Genomic DNA, 17,759 nt, shown 5'->3' with positions numbered 1-17,759 from the left:
GCTTAACCATTTAATGTGTATTTTGTAAATTTAAAATACTTCCAAAAATATAACCTTCATTTAAAAAGGTCGTAAGTTATATTGTGTATTTCTCAGAATTGGTGATGTGTATTTCTCATATTTTTCTGTTTTGGGCCCGAGAGAAGTGTAATCTTTTCTGTATATGTCTTGTCAGCTTCTTTTATGACCTTCAAATTAATCATTCATTTTATTTCATTCATTTTATTAACTTTTTTGAGTTTTGATGTTTGCACTTTATGTTTGGTTATTGGAAAGGTTTGTTTGACATTGATGTGTTATTTGAGCAAAAATGTACATGCATTCATGTGAGGAAAACTCCCCGTCACTTATTACCATTAACTGGAAATGTTGCCTTTATAGTCACATGTTGTTTTGGTTTTAATTTCAAACAGTTATATCAAACCGCTTGCGCAAAAATAGCACACACATACTATAATGTAATGAAGAATGAGTTGTTTGTCGACATCATTGTTGTGTTTTCTCTGCACAAACAGTGTGAGGAATAAACATCAAGAAAGTTATACAGGATTTACAGAATTTGCTTTATTTGATCAAAAAGAGCAAACTGTACAGAAATAGGCAGGAAAGAGAAATTGAATGGAAGAAACAACTAATAGCAGGTGTAACTGTATTAACTTTTGAAAGTCAGATGTTGTAAGCGGAGTCCCGGCAGCATTTCGATGATAAAAGGTGTCCCTCCAGAGATAACAGCAGCTCCACTGGAGGCCAGAGTTTTTCCATATGGAGATGCTGTTACAGCTGGTGAGACCCACAGAAACAACAGAGCTGACAGCGCTCAACAGGATTTATTTCACCACAGGATTGGCTGTGCAGTTTTCTGCTGACATCTATTATTCAATGACACACAGAGATTGAAGTTGCTTGGAAATATTTGCAGTTGTGATAATCCTCATGTGATTATGTTCATTTGAGATAATCACATAATGTATGATGAGTGTAATGTTCAGGTCTCCAGCCGAGGCCAGAATCATTTATTAAACTGCCATATTCTAACGCTGGTTCAAAGATAAATATGTCACAACACTACATACTTAACATACATGGCACCAGTGTCACAAGCTTCCCACATTTGAAATAATGCTGCCCTCTTTTGGTCGAGCATCACAACATTAATTAAAATCATTTCTCTACAGATTTTATGTATGAGCTCATGTGATAAAACAACCCACACCTCATACACAGTTAGTTGAGTATCATGCCCTTCAGGCTAATGTCTCAGGATCTTAGTTTTTACAGCATCTAAGGTTACAAGACACCCTTTCGACCCCAATAAAACCAGGGTCATTCACTTAGTTAAAATGTGCCAGGAATGGAAAGGGAGCGCCACCCCATCAGATGAATCCTGGCCTTTAGTCCATTCAAATTAATCTTTTACATATTGGCATTGATATGGCTTTGAAGACATGTAGTAAACAGGAGCACGCTTCATTTCCTCATGTACACCTCATATCTCTAGTTTTCCAGACTGTCTTCATTTATCCTGAGTAAACTTGGACCCTTAACCCTCTCCTTCTGTAAAAAAACAGAGCCATAAATCAATTAAAGGGAGGAATAAAGAGACCTTTACCCCAATTGTGTCCTTTAACTTCGCTCATTTGCTTTAGCAGACAATTCCACTGGAAGGTTTGAGGCTCTCTATCATTTACACCTTTGCTCAAATTCAAATTAATGTGTTGAAATCAAGGAATTCAAGTTTGAGAAGAAGTGTGATATTGTGATCAAGACATTTGCTCTGCAGGCTTGACTCATAACCTCCAGACATCTTTATGGTTACCCTTATCACAGGATTAGGTTGGCCTCAGAGTCCAAGGACATTACATTTTATATCCAGAACAATTGATATCCCAGTCAATGTCAAAAATCCCCCTCTGCAACAGTTGCTGTGGTGGAGCGATATTTCAGGTAGAAGGCCTGCTGTTATTGAAATGAAAGATGGAAAGTTTACTTAAGCCCCATTCACAGATGTGCAAATTTATTCAAATCATTCTAAAACACAATTTATAAAATGATCCTACATTTATAATAACAGGTGTCAATAAATTTGCCAAAATTTTGTATTTCTCTTTATAGCAGTTCGGGTCTTTTCAAATTATACAGCCGTTTTCAATGTGATTTATAATTGGGGTAATTGGATTCCCAAAGACTAGTTGGCCAGGTGGCTGGCAGAGTAGGTGCACAGTATTTATCAATACAAAATACAAAATGTCAGTTTAAATATAAACAAGGATTTTGTTATATATGTACCATACTTTACAAATGAAATATTTGATGCATATGCATAAAACAGTTTCTTTGAGTTTATTATATTGAAATATATATTTAAAAAAGTTCATACTCACCAAGTAAATGCAGCACACAGGGCTAATTTCATTAATTCTGAGAGAAAAGAGGACGATCAACAAGAAAAACAATTGAAAGTATGAGGAAAAGCAAACAAGTGCATTGAGAGAAAAAGAGTAGGTGGACAAACCTTTCAAAGAGAAAAGAAGTGACACAGACGTGAGCAGACACACGTCTGTCCCAGAGTAATGGTGGAGTCGTGAATGAGGGCTGCTTAAGACTGTGCGGGGGGGAGAGGGAAACAAATTAATCATTACACTTACTGTAAATATGTAACAGACCCAACCTGCTCTTAAAACTCAGCAAATTGCATCGTGTTTGAACATCCTTGGACTCACGCAGATGGGATACAATCATTCAACATGAAGAACAGCAAATACGAAACACCATTCAGCCTCAGGCCTCTTCACTCTGAGGCTGTTTTATAAAGTCATTAAATCCTTTCTCTGCTGATATATTTTCTACAACCCTACAGAGATAAACCTCCTGTGGAGCAGATGTAATTCTAATGAACTGATTATATATATTAATGGAGAGATACTCACAGATGATGAAACCAAGAAGAATAAGTCAAAGAGCTGTTCATTGTTTTCTGTGTTACTATAGGGAACACCCCAGGAAATAGTTTAGGTAGGTTAGGTTGAATCAGCTACAGTCCTAAAACTGAATTGGTAAGAATGAAACTGAAAGGGTTTAATTGAGTTCAGTCTGTTCTGATCTAGTTTATAAGACTCAGACACATTAGAAACTAAAGGTTTGGCCATTTTCTTGAAGAACAATGAAAACTGAAACACAGTGAGTGACTTTGGAGTATGCTGTACTTACATATTGCTTAAAGTAATATTATTTACGAGAGTATTTCCATTTTAACGTGCATTATATCTTTAAACCACTGTATTTCAGAACCAAATATTGTACTTTACATAATTTATACTTATATATTTCTATAAATGTATCATGAAGACCAGAAAGAAATTCTAATTAGCTCTATCTTAACTGACTAAACAGTTAAAATACTACTTCAAGTTTGTCACAAATATTTAACGAGAAAACGCACAAACACGTGACTTTACTTTAAAAAAAAGGATGCCATTGGGTTTTGTGTTTTCAGTTTGATAATCTCGTTCCGTTCGGTTTGACCCATGTAGGCTCTCGTACTCTTGAAGCGGTGTTGGCTGATGTGTGAGTAGCTAACTAACGTTGTCTCAACTGGTTTATTAGCTTATATTAGCCGTGTGGGGAAAAGAACAACACTCGTGTGTACCTTAACGTGTAACATACAAACACACACTCGTGGGTTAAGTGACGGAGCGCGTCTGAGACTTCCTGGTCGTGTTTTATCGTGCTAGCCTCCCCAGCTAGCTTTCGTAATCTCAACGTTAGCCACATTGATGCTAATTTTAGCTCCCATCTCTACGTTGGTTATGATATTGAAAAGCTTCAACTAGAGACTGAATCCTCTACAAAGCGCTGAGCCAGAGAAAATGTGTTGTGCTGAAGTCTGTGATATTATGATTTTCCTTTTTATCACCGGCACGGTAACAATATGGCCACATGTTAATAATGAAACCCCAGTGATTGTGGTGGCGTGTTTACCATCTGTTTCAGGTCAAAATGGCAGAGTTAACAACACTAGAGAGCCTGCTGGAGATGGGCTTCGAGAGAAACAGAGCGTGAGTGACGACACATCCAATAACTGGTTCCTGGTTCATGTGATTTCAAGTGAAACGCCACAGTGACCCTGCATGTCCTGTTGTCTCTGTGTCTGTAGGGAGAAGGCAGTGGCAAACACAGGAAACCAGGGGATAGAACAGGCCATGGACTGGTGAGTCAGACAGAAAGCAAATAACACAGCTGCTCCAGTTTTTCTAAACCTCAGTGCCCCAGTCCAGTTCCACACGTCCCTGTAGAGCCACCCAGTGCCTCTTATTCTCCTGTGTTCTCCTGTTTGTGGGATTCACAACAGTTCAGCCCTCTCCTTTCGTCTTGTGATGTGCTTCCTGCAGGTTAATGGAACATGAGAACGACCCTGACATCGATGAGCCCTATGTGCCGCCTGTGGCCACTGTTCTGGGAGGAGATGCAGAAAGCCAGACGAGCACAGAGCAGCCCACACTAGCTGACGCCACTGAAGGTCAGTAATGTTGGGCTTTTTGAGGGCAGGAATTGCCCTCATAATAAGATGGAAACATGCCAGACACCACCATTAAAACAAAATACCTACTTTAGATATGAACTGTATGACGACACGTAACTTTGGACATTACGAATTAGTCTACCGTCATATATTTTTTAAGATATTTGTACCATGGTAACTATCTTCTGATATTTCTGGGAGCTGGTTATAAGATCATTGTGCACTGTATTTCTGTGTGTTTGCAACAGATTCTTAATTTGCCAGGTACTCACATGATTAGACATAATCAGACATAATCCAATTGGTTATTTTATTTATAGAGTTTCTTAATAGATTTTATATACAATGTGAAAGAGTATTTTTTATTCATATGGACCACGTATTTTTGTCACTTGTTCCTTAACATGTCATTTCTATCTGTAAAGGGAAAATAATCTTTTAAATAGCTTCGGTAAAATTACGTGGCTGTCGCTGTTTATTTTCACTGAACTTAATATTATGTGGTCTTTCTCGTGTCCATTTGTTTTGGCTTTACTGACAACAGGTGGAGATATGCTCTACAATGAGGAGGACGACAGTTCAAAGCAGTCAATGTCAGAGGAGGAGAAACTTGAGCAAGTTAAGAGGTCAGAGTGCACTAACAGTTGCTTTTACTGATCATGCAGATTTTCAGATGTTGGCCATGACCTTTTATCTACAAAAATATAACCAGAGAGTAACTGTGTAGGTAGACTGGGAACAATTTGAGAAAGCCTGAGCCTCTTTGTAATTAAACTCTCGTCTCTTTCAGGCTCGAAGAGCTGATGCGGGTGAAGCAGGCGGAGAGGAGAGAGCGAGAGCGGGCAGAAGAGGTGGATAGGGAGAAGTACCGGAGGAGGCAGGGCCAAGAACTGCAGCAAATCCGCCAGAAAATCCAGGACGATGATATGAAGAAGTTAGCCGACCAGCGCATGAAAGAGAAGATGGAGGACAAAATGGCGAGGTAACATCTTCATTAAAAACATCTGAGTAAGCAAGGGTAGGTTTAATAAACCAGCCGTAGTTAAATGACCTCAATGAGCCAATGTTTCCACTTGTTTGAAAATATTTTCATGACCGCAAGGAGGCCAAAGAGAAAGATGTAAAAAAAAAAAGGCCAATTGATGATAGTCTGATAATCAGCCTTGAATGCTGTTTTATTTTTATATCTTAGATAAAAGTAGGAATAATCCCATTTGAGAAAATTCATGGTGGGAAGCTCATAGCAATGTGTCAGCTAAGAAACTTATGGCTCAGGACCAATGTAGCCAGTATGAACCAACATTTTCACTAAACTCCCAAAGGTTACAAATCTTTTCAATCATATTCTCAATGTCATTGTGTTGCTTATGTTTATTTTCTGTCAGGCAAAGGGTTAAAGACAAGATTGCACGAGACCGAGAGGAGCGAGCGCAAAAGGTAACGCTGTCATTAGTGTAATTCCCTTTTCCTTTAATCTTGTTCACTTCCCATTTCGTTCTATTTTCACTTTTGATGAAACCAGTAACTTGGATGACGGTTGTTTTTTTGTCCTGTCTAGTTTGGAGTTGGAGGGCCCCAGAGCGCGGCTACATCGTCCCAGCCTGCCCAGCCCAGCCCGTCATCACCCACCAGTCAGGGTCCTCCGCTCACTAAGAGGGATTATGATATGTCCAGGATACAGGTACAGCCTTAGGACCCATCATTAGTTTAGACCAAGTTTTTAGTGTTAGTCAAACTGATGAAAATATCGCTCTTCACAGGTACGTCTGCTGGACGGCTCAACCATAACGACAGTCTTCAAGGCCCAGGAGCCACTGGCGGCGGTGCGCGTCTACGTGCAGGTGAACGGCAACACACCTGAGGGTCAGGACTTCACGCTGCTCTCGCCATATCCCCGACACGTCTACACCGAACTGGACATGGAGAAGCCCCTGAAAGAGCTGGGTGAGCACTGGGCCATGGAATGGGAATAGGGAAAGCTGTGGGTTCCATCATAGCATAGTGCACGACTGCAGCAAGGAGCATTGTAGCTGGGCTTTTTTTCACTGCACTGCAAACGGGGAAAGCATCAGGCTCGGGTTTGTTTTGGACACAAAGAAAGGAATGCCTTTCAGGTCGGGGTCAGACTGGGTTAGATTTCACTGCTCAATAATCAGGTTGTCCCAAGCCGCGTTCTAGTGTTCACCTGGTGATCTTTGTCTGAATATTTTGATGCAAGATACAAATGCAGCCAAATAGTTTAATGTCCCTAGTTGGCTCATTTCCCATCCTTCGACCAAGTTCCATGGAAATCTGTTCAGCAGTTGTTGCATCATCCTTCTGACAAACAGACAGTGGAAACATAATCTGCTTGGTGGAGGTGGAAGGCCCATTGTTCACAGGACATATTCAGACACAGATCCCAGGCTCATACCAGGAGTAATTGGAGGTAACATGAACCTGAAACAAACGTGATAATGGCTTTTTGGTTGGTCAGACATACAAACGTTCTGAAAGGTATAAAAGTTTGTTCACATGATCACACGTGGTCTCTGCTCAGACACCCACAGACTGTGTCGCACATTTTTTCTCAACTTTCCTCTCTGTCAATTTTTAGGTTTGGTGCCTTCAGCTGTGCTGGTTGTTATCAAAAAGTGAGACCGGGAGGATCTGCTCTGTGAGCCTACCTCACTACTTCCACCTCTTCACCACCAGAAACACCAGGAGCAGACTGATCCAGGAACAGAGCTGCCATGTTTTAGTATCACTCAATAAGCCAGCTAACTGAACTAAAGAACCAGAGAGGGAGCTGGAGGCTGTGTTTAGACTGTCTATAGTAACAAATATTTTTCAACACAAACTGAAAGCAGCCCCTTGACATTCTGGGCTGATCTCACTGACTGTAGACTTGTGAGTGCAGTGAGTTTGATAATTTATCAATTAGAAACAGAGTGGGGGTAGCTGGCTACTGACTGATACTGCTTCAAGGAGCACCGCACATCGTTTCAGCAACACGTTTTGTCGACAACAGTACAGAACTATCGTTCAGTTTTAACTTGATTCTTGCAGCAAAGCACCACACATGACCTGCTCGATTGGTTCTGAAAGAGCCTTAAATTTAATCCCCACAATCTTCCTGATTTTGTGACATTCTACTTTTTTTATAACTTAAAATATGACACTGACGTCGGCATTATCACCAAGAATCTACTTACAATAAAGCTGACTTGGAGAATTATGATGTGAACTGGATATTTCTTTCCTAAAAATCTAATTAATATTCCTACTTTGTTTTATAATTTGAATACAGTATATGGTATTGTGCATGCAGACTCACCCTCACCACTTATTGTAACGCTTGGACAGAAATAACATGTTATGTTGTGAAGCAGCCACCTGGTTTCTAGAGTCAGCAGCTTTCAGAGGCTCTAGTTTTAACTTAAACCTGCAGTCAATGAGTTTTTGGTCTCTTTAGGAGCAGCAGAAACCAGCTGTGGACACAACATTAACATAACATCACAGTTTAAGTCGTTGTGACAATATTATTAGAACATTTCTTTGCTTATTTACACATCCAGCAGGTAAAGAGCAACGTTAAATCATCTGGAGTCACGTTTGTGTGAATCTGATAGTCAAGTCCAATGTTTCCTCTGTATGAGTTTTGGCTTTTGGTGTCCACCAACTCCTGAGGGAAATATCTGACTCAGGCTGCTAAATGCTCCTCTGTGTACACCAGCATGTGGCTTGGTGCTGAGCAGGAAGTGCACAGCAGGATTTTAAAGAAGCCAGCTAAACAATAAGCTGACACTCACTATAAAGTTCAATACAACCGAAGGTAGTTGCAGATGAAGGGGATAATCCTCTAGGTTTTTGCTACAACTGGTGACTCATCATTACATTATCATTTGAAATACCATTAGAAAAATATTCAGGTTCTCCCACAAGGATATAGAGTAGTAAAAAATGATCTGTAAAAGCCCACATTTGGTTCTTCTGGTACATTGTAATGCCACCGTTCCATTATATACACAGATCTAAATTATTGTACATTTTTGAGTTTGTCTAACGCGATGTTCGAGGCGCTAATTCTCTCACATGCACAGTGAATATGGCCAATTACACACATCAAACAGAATGAAAATTAAAGGCCACAACGAGACTTAATAAAGTAACTGGCCGGACTTCAATGGGCTACTTGGTCAACAGCCAGCGCTTGTGGAAAGCACTGATATTGATTCTAGTGACTTATAATATTCTGATTATCAAACTTATTGGTAAATTAAAAGAAGGAAGCATTACCCTCAACTTACTTCTTCTAAAGTTCTGTTGGGTGATACCATATCGCCCCCAGTTTTCTTAATATAGCACTGAGAAGGTCAGACATACTGTACATGGACTGGTAATGATGTAATAAAAAGAGCCTGAGTGTTTTACCTACTGAAAGTTACAGTTTACATTCAGCTAATGAAATTACATGATATTTTAGGCAGTATAATGACTCACAGAAATTTCCAGACTCTTGAAAGACAACTCTGCAGATTGTCAACTATGTATGGTTATAAAATCAAACCTATATGAAGATAAGCAATATGCAAATTGTCAACTTTGTATGGTTTTAAAATCAAAAGTTCATGAAAATGAGAAATATTCCATTTCCCACTGCGTTGCCTTGACAGATGACGGATCTTTTGTTGCCCAAAGTCTGTCGGGAGGATTTTTGTATCACTGACTTTTGCCAGTTTCTCTGAAACTACAACATGCACTTGTGTTGTTTTCATGTAACCGCCCACCGACAGTGGGATCGGGAGAGGGGCGGCACCGGAATCCAAACACACTGGTGGAAATCAATCCGCTACAAAAAAAAGAGGACCATCGCAGAAGGCAATTTTCTCATTGATATGGAAGAAAAGGATTTTGAGAGTGGTTCTGGCCTCAAACATTCAGGGTTACCTATATGAGCAGGAATACACAGTGGAGGAACTACAGAGTACGGAGCAGGACACACAGGCCTCAGGTTTTAGTATAATAGCAAATAAAGACACTCAACACAAGGGAGAGCTGTTGTGACACACTATAAAACAACTTTATATACATTAGGAAAAAAAAAAAAGCCTATTGTGTGGAATGGTACAAAATGTCAATCATACGTCACCTGAAGAATTGTGGACAAACTTGGTAACTTTAAAACACGAGCAAAGGGGCTGCCTTGCAAACAAATACAAAAATAGTTCTGATTAAAATGCAGAGACATCGATGTACTGAAGATGAATGTCACGGTTTTCATCGTCTTCCCATCAGTCCCTCAGACTCAACACTGAAATGACACGACATGCTAAAAAGAGCTCCACTCCAGCCTCTTGTTTTCACACATCCACAACTCGGAGGACGGACGGAGAGGAAAGCTTGCTTCAGTTTGTTGTTCAGCTGAGAAGTCATCCTGGGTCAAACTGCTTCCTGTGGGCTCTGGGTGCCACAGTCGTCGTTCTCTTTAGCTGGGAGGATAGAAGCCCTGGTTGTAGTTCCAGGTGTTCTGATAACCGTAGTTGCCGTACTGCGATTGCTGGAAATGAATCATCACACACAGGAAATTAAAACATGTCGAGGTGTGCACCCACCCTAACCAGCTCGTCTTTAGGGTGTTTGTTGACAGATTTACAAAATCAATCTTTTATTTTCAGAATATAGCTGTCTGTGTTAAGATTATTTTTACCTGGTACCAGTTGCCGTATCCTCCGTAGCCGGCCTGTGCGCTCATGTCGGTGCCCATCACAGGAGGAGGGGGTGTGGTTATCGGGACGTGCGGCACGGTGGGGGGGACTTGTGTGGACACGGAAACAGCAGAGTCGTCCTCGCTTTTTTCAAGTTTCTCTGAATCCTCATCCCTAAAAAACAAACACTGAATCAACAGCAAGCAAACACTTCAACCTACTCAAAATCATCCTCATTATCAGTGCTATGAATCATCTCTGTAAGATCACAGCCACAACTCTGATATGTAATGCATAACTGCCCTGTAGTTGTATGCCTCTGCCAACCAGTGCAGTTTCATTCCACATATATTTTTTGTCCAATGTCACAAGGTCTCCGTGATCTTTGATCACTGAAATCTAATCAGTTAATCTTTGAAATTGTCAAACTTTGAAGAAATCTTCTTAAGGCAGAGAAATGTAAAATAATACTCTCTAGTCGATCTCAGGATAACACGATCACAAAGAAAAGTTTTGTGAGGTCACAGTAACCTTGACCATTGACCTCCAAATTCTGATCTGGTCATTTCTGATTCCAAGTGTATGCAGATGTAATGAAAATCCCTATGGGTGCTCCTGGTATATTACATTCACAAGAACATAAGGTTCTCCTCTCACCCGTTTTCTGCTCCTCTCTTTGTTCCACCGAGCTCCTTCACCAGTTTCTGATGCTCCTCAAAGACAGACAGCACACTGCAGAGGGCAGAGGCAATGAAGAAGAACAGTCAGGTCAAACAAGATGAATGGTTTGTTAGATACAATAAGGGTTTACATGACTGATATTTGATACAAAATATTTGCTAACTAGAACTCAGCACAGCACATACCTCCACAAAAGCCCAACAGTTCCCTTATGAAACCACATTTAAATTCAATGGATCCTGGATAATTTGGATTGGCACTAAATCACACACACTATAATCAGTCCCCTAAACATGCCCGATCTTTTTCATCAAGATCCATGAATTATTGTTTGAGAAATCAATGAAAATGTTGAACATGTTTTACAATATTTAATGACCTCTCAATAGAGTTGCTGTAGTCCTCTGCAAACTGCAGACCTCTCTGAGAGAAGAGGATCTTGGTGTGTGAGGCGAGGGGAGCGGCAAGAGCACGTGTCACACACTCCTGCACCGCCTCCGCTGAGGCCCAGGGGTCCCCGGACACCTCCAGCTCCAACAGGTTCAAGTGCAGTTTATCATTATCCTGAGGAGAAGAGAGGCATTTAAAACAAGAGCTATGTGTCTCCAGCACTAAGGTTTTACTCCCCGAGTTACAAATATGGTGAAATTCATTCACCAGGATGTGACGATGTAAACACATCATTTATACAGCAAATGAGATGATTACCACCTGGTACTTTCAGTTATTGGAAACTAGGAGGGGACATTATCATTCAGTCAATCGTTGTTAAATGTGTAGCTGATGGACAATCTGAACGTTTGGTGTGCAACCTCAAGATGTCACAAAATCAAGATTAACTTCCAGCCACCAATGTGATGTAAAAATATCTTTGACATCCTTTACATTTTAAAGTTTTTTTCAATTTAAGGAACGAGAGAAGATCGAAGTCCTGTAATGAAATTATTTGCTGAAATATTTGTGGGTGTTACTGGGGGTGTGTGTTAATTATCTCACCGGACTAATCTCCAGCGCCTCCTGTAAAACTCTGCGGGCTTTGCTGGGGTTCCTGCCCAGTTTCAGTAGCAGGCGAGCCAGCTTGATGGAGTAGAAAGCGTGCAACGTGGGCTTCTCTTTGGATCCAGCCACCGCCTCCTGCAGCAAGGCCTCGGATTTTTCCAGGTTGCCTGCTCGTCTCTCCAGAGCAGCCCGGCGGAGACAGACCACCGCCAACCCCGGCAGATTTTTCTCCAGGGCCTCCAGCACTCGCCGAGCCTCGGTTAAATCACCTGATGGAGAAGATGAAGGTGGTGGTGACAAAATGTGGAATACAAACTTTGTGTAGTTTCAGGAAAGGACTCTACAAAGACATCTATGGAGTTTTACTTGTGGGTCCAACATTTAGTTTGTGCTCATAATAACGATGATCATGAATGTAAAAGATGAGTTCAAGACAGTAAAAAAAGTGTCGTACCGTGCCTCTCCTCAAAGGTGGCCCACTGCATGTGGATGTTGGGTTTGTGCGTCAGGTGAACCTCAGAGGCTCGTTTGAAAACAGCTCGAGCTTCGTCAACACTCTGAGGCTCCAGGTACTGAATGTACTAAACAACACACACCAGCACACGTTAAGCAGATCTCTCACACACACCTTTTTAAGTTATCAAGCACATGCACAAAAGACATTAATCAACAATAAAGGATAATATGTGATTTTAGGAATATTTCTCTACATGTGCGTGCGTTTCTTAAACACACTTTTTTCTTACCCTCATCCAGAACTCCTCATACAGAGCACAAGCGATCAGACATCGCTCAGACAGGATGCGAACCCTGTGGTCATCGTGGGCGACTGCAGCTTCCTCTGACACTTCATGGGGCTGAACAGTGACCTCTGACCCCTCTGTGGCTGCCTGACTTGGATCTAGTAGAAGAAAGTGGTGTCAAAACTGCAAATGCTTCCAGATGTTGACACAAGTTCACGAAACTACGAAGACATCATCATGCTTTTATTCACCTTGATCAGGGTCTTTGGTGTCCTTGTTCAGCTGAGCGATCTCCCAGTCCAGGTATGAGTGCCAGGCTCGCAGCTGATGACGGTCAAGTGACTTGACGTGGAAGTACGGCCGCTTGATCTGCACGATGGAGAGAGAGAAATGGAGGCAAAATCAGATGTGTTTTTGATGAAGCACCAAGTGGGTGGGAGGAGTGCAATTTAATTAATGTGGGTGAAGTCAAATACTTTAAAAGAAAATAAAGGGAGTATAAGCACAAAAAGATTAAAATATACAATAAAGAACTGGAGGTTCATTGGAAAAACAACTCACAGCATCTTCAAAGTGCCATCTTTGACGAACTTCTCCTTCGTTGTCCTGGTACACTTTGTCCCTGCGAACCAGCACTTGTTCCCTGATCTTCTGTATCAGTTCCTCCTAAACACAGGGACAAAAAAAAAATTATAAGAAGAATTTATATCGAACTACTTTATTTTATGGTTAAACTAACTAAACTCTTCTCAGGGTTGAGTGAAAACTAATCAGATAGTTACTCACTGTGTCTGTGCCCTCAGGTGTGGCCGGCTCTTCCTCCCCCGGCGGCCTCTCCGCCTCATCCTCCTGGGCTTGCTCAGCGCGCTCAGCCTTCTGACTCTGACGGCACAACGTCCTCAGCTCATCGTACTCCTCCGGGGAAAGCACCTCTTTGGGCTCAAGGCTGTTCAGGTGCTCCTTGAACCTAAAGGGAGTGAGGAGGACAGAGCAGGACACAAAATGAAAGTCATGAGAGAAGAAAAGACTAATAAAGGAGATGAAACTCAATGTGGAAGAACATTCAAAAGATTACAACAGTGTTGATTTATTGTATCTATTAATAAAGAAACTACTGCTGAATGTATAATAAGAAATTCTGGCTGGGTACTATTTGGTCTGTGTATGTGTGTGTGGTCTCACTTGTCGTAGTGCGTGTTGTAGAGCTGGGTGGGGACTTTGAGGACTCTGTCCAGGATGGCTGTTGCGTTCTTCATGTTCCCCTGCTCCTTCTCCCACTCAACATACAGATCCCAAAGCCGGTCTGAGTGGAAGTCCAGACCTGCTGCCACAACCGCATCCTCAAAAACACTGAGGGCCGAGACCAGAAAACCATTAAAACACGAAAACAACTTTCTGTTTGTCTCCAAGTGTGGAGGATCAGAGGCAAATCAAACAGCAGATTATATAGATAGAGTTTACTTTAAAAGTTAGCAAAGAATAGCTTAGTAAAATTAATGTAGTTTATCTGCTATCAATTCCATAGAAGTTAAATTGAAAACTATTTAGCTAAGGCAAAAGCTGAGCTCAGCACTGGAGACGTAATCTACATGACCTGTGTTAAACAAACAGTGATACCTCTTGTATGAGATCAAAATCTCACCAATCCTGGTGAAAACAAAAATTACAAATATGACTTTAATTCATACGTGTGCGTTTGTCTACCTGCGAATCCGCATTGGTGACTCGGTCAGGTTCATGTCCAGTGTTCCCAGCAACAGATTGATGTAGTGGATCCACAGATCTACACTCAGAGGGATTGCCTGAAGACCCTGAATACACACCTAACACACATACCACAGCCATGAACATGGACACATAAGAAACTGTAAAAAAAACACTTCTTTATTTCACTTCATTAACACCCTCACTGCTGTTTTACCTCCTCTGCTTTGCTGTTGTAGCCTGCACGGCGCTCCAGATCAGTGTATTTCTTCCAGTAGCCGTAACAGAGCGGGTAGCTAGCGAGGAAGGCCACCAGCGCTCTGCGTGACGCTGTCATGTGACTCTGAACAGGTGAGAGAAAATGTATGGTTAAATGTCATGAGGCTAAAGCAGGCTTCCTGACCAAACAAGTTGTGGCCTCACAGTGGCACTAATGCATCACTACTGAGGTATATACACAAAGGTTTCTTAAGCTCAACACCATTGGTTTTCCTCTGTCTCTCAACATACCTCTTGCTCACAGTATTGCAGCAGGTCAGTCCAGCTGGTGAAGTCATGAGGATTGTCTTGGGTGGCCTTCCACAGACGCTCGAAGTCAGCAGGCAGTTCTCCCTCCTCATCCTCCCCAGCCAGAGGCATGGAGAAGGAAGAAGGGTCGAGGTCCACGGGAGCCTCAGGGGCCACAGTGGCACTGCCGTTCTCTTCTGACATCTCAGCCATCTCAAATAGGGGCGACGCGGGATCCTCAGAGGCCTCCATGGCTAAAGAGGGTAGAAAATCAATGGTTCTTATCTCAAATGAATCTCTATTGAAAGCTGCTTTTACAACTAATTGAGATGAAGATCTTGGTTCTGTCCACAGCTCTGCAATCAACAAATATTTTCACAATTGATCGTTTGTCTAGTTTAAGCAATTTATCTTTCAAAACAGCAACCAACAACCAAATATTTTATTTAATTTATAATATTTAAGAGCAGAAAAAGAAGCAATTTCTCACAAATGTGAGAAGCTGAAACCACTAAATGTTTGACATTTTTGCTTGATGGTGCATTTGACTTTAGCTGCTAATAAATCATTGATTACACCACTGGTTAGTTTCCTAACTCATCGCTTGGTCTATTAAATCAGAAAATTATCAAAAATACTTTTTTCAGCCACAATTTCTGAAACCCCAAAATGACTTTTGAACAGATATTTCAGTTTACTATGACGCAGTACTATTTTACTGTGAAATGTATTAATAACGTCAAGACTAATAGTACTTCATGATCATTGACAACTAAACAAGCATAAGCTGCACAAGAATATACCAGCCTGCCTTGACACCCCTCTGTCAACCAGTAAATCAGAAATATCCAAAACTTTTCTCACCCAATAGATGTATGAGAACAAAGTATTGTTTTACATAACTCAGGTTGCTGTGTTGTCATTTTTGTAGCTGGCTGAAGTGCACCCTTTAATTAACCCTCCCTCACACTAATCGTCATGGTTCATGAGGTGTGGTGCTAAATGAATACAAAGCAAACATCTATTGATATGCTCTTTGACAGGTTGAATGCAGATTAGAAAACTGCATTCAACCTCGATAAGAAAAAGGCATTGGCCAATTGAATGCAATTTGAAGTCATTCTTTCTTTCCTTTTTTATGCTTCCTGAAAAAAGACCAACAATAAGGTTGCACATGTGTACATATCCAAGTCCTGTTTCTTACGCGTCAAAGATAAAAACATTTTTAACAATGAGTTGTCAAACCTGTTGTGCAGGTGAAACTGAAAGTGAAGTAACTACTGCCTGCACCTGCTGATCCACAAATGATGACGAAAACATCCAACAAATCAAAAAACTCAATCAGTATCAGTCTAATTCTGGACCTGCACTATAAACTCACTCAGATTTCACTTCATTAACGGTGCAAGACTCATTTCTATCAGTGCAACTGCAATCCTGATACACTGAATACATTCTGTTTACACTGAACACATTCTGATATATTCTGTTTACACCTTATATATATATATATTCAGATTTCACTGGATATATTCTGTTTACATTATATAATTTCTGTTTACACTGCATACATTATGTTTCCACCTTGTATATTGTGTTTGGATTGTAGACATTCTGTATATATTATTTACATTTGATTGACGTCCTTGTTACATTGCATTACATTTCATTTAGCTGACACTTTTGTCCAAAGCGACTTACAATAAGTGCATTCAACCATGAGGGTACAAGCCCGGAACAACAAGAATCAAGAAAGTACTATTTCTTGTGTTTGTTTTGCATGTTTACTTTACTGATGTTTCTATGTTGACAGTTCTCTTTAATACTGTAACAAGGCAGATTTCCCCGCAGTGAGACTAACAGATGATCATCTGATCTCAGAGCTTTTATCCTTGTAACATGTCTCCACCTGTCCAGGTAGGTTTCATTCATTAAACCGCTCAGAGCCCTGAGCTCGGGCTGCAGGATGTTTGTGTGTGTTCGAGCTGTGGCGGACGTCATTCATGCAGTTTGTGATGAAACGTGATAAAAACCCTCGATAAACAAAGGGAGGTGAGTTCATGTTGGTTCAAGTTAGTTCACAGACACACTGTGGCGCTGGAGTCACGTTAGCCTAGCTTAGCTTCTGACGCTTGCCCACAGAAACAGGTCTTCACTGAACACACCCGCACGTGAGGCCAGGGTCCACACACACATGTGGAACTGCACATACACGTGGAGCTTCACACACATGTGCACGTGGTGAAGTGGACGCATGTTTATCAAACTAACCTGGAGACTCCTCGAGCTCCCCGTTGCCGCTCAGCTCTTCGCCGCCTTCCGCCGCCATGATGAAAAACGTCTTGCTGACGTCATCCATTCGCGACAAGACGCAGATGACGAAAATACACAAACGATGAAAACTGTCATTTGGATAAAAGGTGTTTTTTTTAACGATATAAAATCCACTGAACACTTGATTTTAGGACTTTGGGTTTGTGTTGAAATTTAGGCGAACACACATTTCTTTAAAAAAATTGAAAAGTGGATTAAATAAGTATAAGTAACTAAATCTAGTTACTGAAGTACAGTACTCAGTTACAGGTTTGTGTTACTTTTTTTACTTTAAAGAGAAAAATATCATTCTACCGTTACCCTGTTTAGTTGATACGTTTAGTTACTCAGTAGATTCAAATTAATAGAAAATTAAATACAAAACATGATGTATTTTATGGAATTAATTTAGACTATTTATCCCTGCACCATATAAAGCATTTGATACTTACCCCACGTTTACCAGCAGCAACATTGATGAGGCAATAATCCAGTAATAATATATTATTCAAAGTTTGTACTTTTACTTGTAGTCCTTCCATTACTTTGTATATTCATATATTCTGATCATAGAGAATATAATTCAAAAAAATATGTATAATAATT

At 40.8% G+C, this 17,759-nt stretch overlaps 2 protein-coding genes across 3 annotated transcripts; one reads left to right on the top strand and one right to left on the bottom strand.

The window, feature by feature from the left end:
* The first annotated feature begins 3,158 nt into the window (after positions 1-3,158).
* Positions 3,159-7,736, top strand: ubxn1 (UBX domain protein 1). Of its 2 annotated transcripts, none has more exons than XM_035161535.1 (10): positions 3,159-3,177; positions 3,991-4,055; positions 4,154-4,207; positions 4,389-4,516; positions 5,064-5,145; positions 5,310-5,501; positions 5,905-5,956; positions 6,078-6,200; positions 6,280-6,463; positions 7,116-7,736. In XM_035161535.1, exons 2-10 carry the CDS (start codon positions 3,997-3,999, stop codon positions 7,154-7,156), a joined length of 915 nt encoding a protein of 304 aa, XP_035017426.1. In that variant the 5' UTR covers positions 3,159-3,177; positions 3,991-3,996; the 3' UTR covers positions 7,157-7,736. The 2 variants fall into 2 exon arrangements, with proteins under 2 accessions (XP_035017426.1, XP_035017425.1); XM_035161534.1 differs by lacking the exon at positions 3,159-3,177 and adding an exon at positions 3,468-3,564.
* A 1,821-nt stretch (positions 7,737-9,557) lies between these two features.
* si:ch211-114c17.1 (pre-mRNA-processing factor 39) lies at positions 9,558-17,209 on the bottom strand. Its single transcript, XM_035161533.2, has 15 exons — positions 17,112-17,209; positions 14,844-15,094; positions 14,551-14,676; positions 14,334-14,452; positions 13,812-13,979; positions 13,416-13,596; positions 13,191-13,295; positions 12,881-12,998; positions 12,633-12,787; positions 12,341-12,467; positions 11,884-12,155; positions 11,267-11,451; positions 10,864-10,938; positions 10,209-10,380; positions 9,558-10,058 (listed from the first exon to the last, which is right to left on the bottom strand). Exons 1-15 carry the CDS (start codon positions 17,197-17,199, stop codon positions 9,987-9,989), a joined length of 2,214 nt encoding a protein of 737 aa, XP_035017424.1. The 5' UTR covers positions 17,200-17,209; the 3' UTR covers positions 9,558-9,986.
* Between the last annotated feature and the right edge of the window lie 550 nt (positions 17,210-17,759).

Source organism: Hippoglossus stenolepis, chromosome 7, assembly GCF_022539355.2.
Source record: "Hippoglossus stenolepis isolate QCI-W04-F060 chromosome 7, HSTE1.2, whole genome shotgun sequence".
Lineage (NCBI taxonomy): Eukaryota > Metazoa > Chordata > Actinopteri > Pleuronectiformes > Pleuronectidae > Hippoglossus > Hippoglossus stenolepis.
Note: the sequence above shows the minus strand (reverse complement) of the source record. Positions and strands in the feature narration are given on the sequence as shown.

Bases quoted from the DNA above. Each gene is read 5' to 3' on its own strand.
- ubxn1 (XM_035161535.1), top strand. From the start codon at position 3,997: ATGGCAGAGTTAACAACACTAGAGAGCCTGCTGGAGATGGGCTTCGAG. The intron at 5,146-5,309 runs GTCAGAGTGCAC...CGTCTCTTTCAG, and splicing joins AAACTTGAGCAAGTTAAGAG to GCTCGAAGAGCTGATGCGGG. The intron at 6,464-7,115 runs GTGAGCACTGGG...GTCAATTTTTAG, and splicing joins GAAGCCCCTGAAAGAGCTGG to GTTTGGTGCCTTCAGCTGTG.
- si:ch211-114c17.1 (XM_035161533.2), bottom strand. From the start codon at position 17,199: ATGGATGACGTCAGCAAGACGTTTTTCATCATGGCGGCGGAAGGCGGC. The intron at 12,468-12,632 runs GTAAGAAAAAAG...TGTGTTGTTTAG, and splicing joins ATGAGGAGTTCTGGATGAGG to TACATTCAGTACCTGGAGCC. The intron at 10,381-10,863 runs GTGAGAGGAGAA...TTTGTTTTTTAG, and splicing joins AAGAGAGGAGCAGAAAACGG to GGATGAGGATTCAGAGAAAC.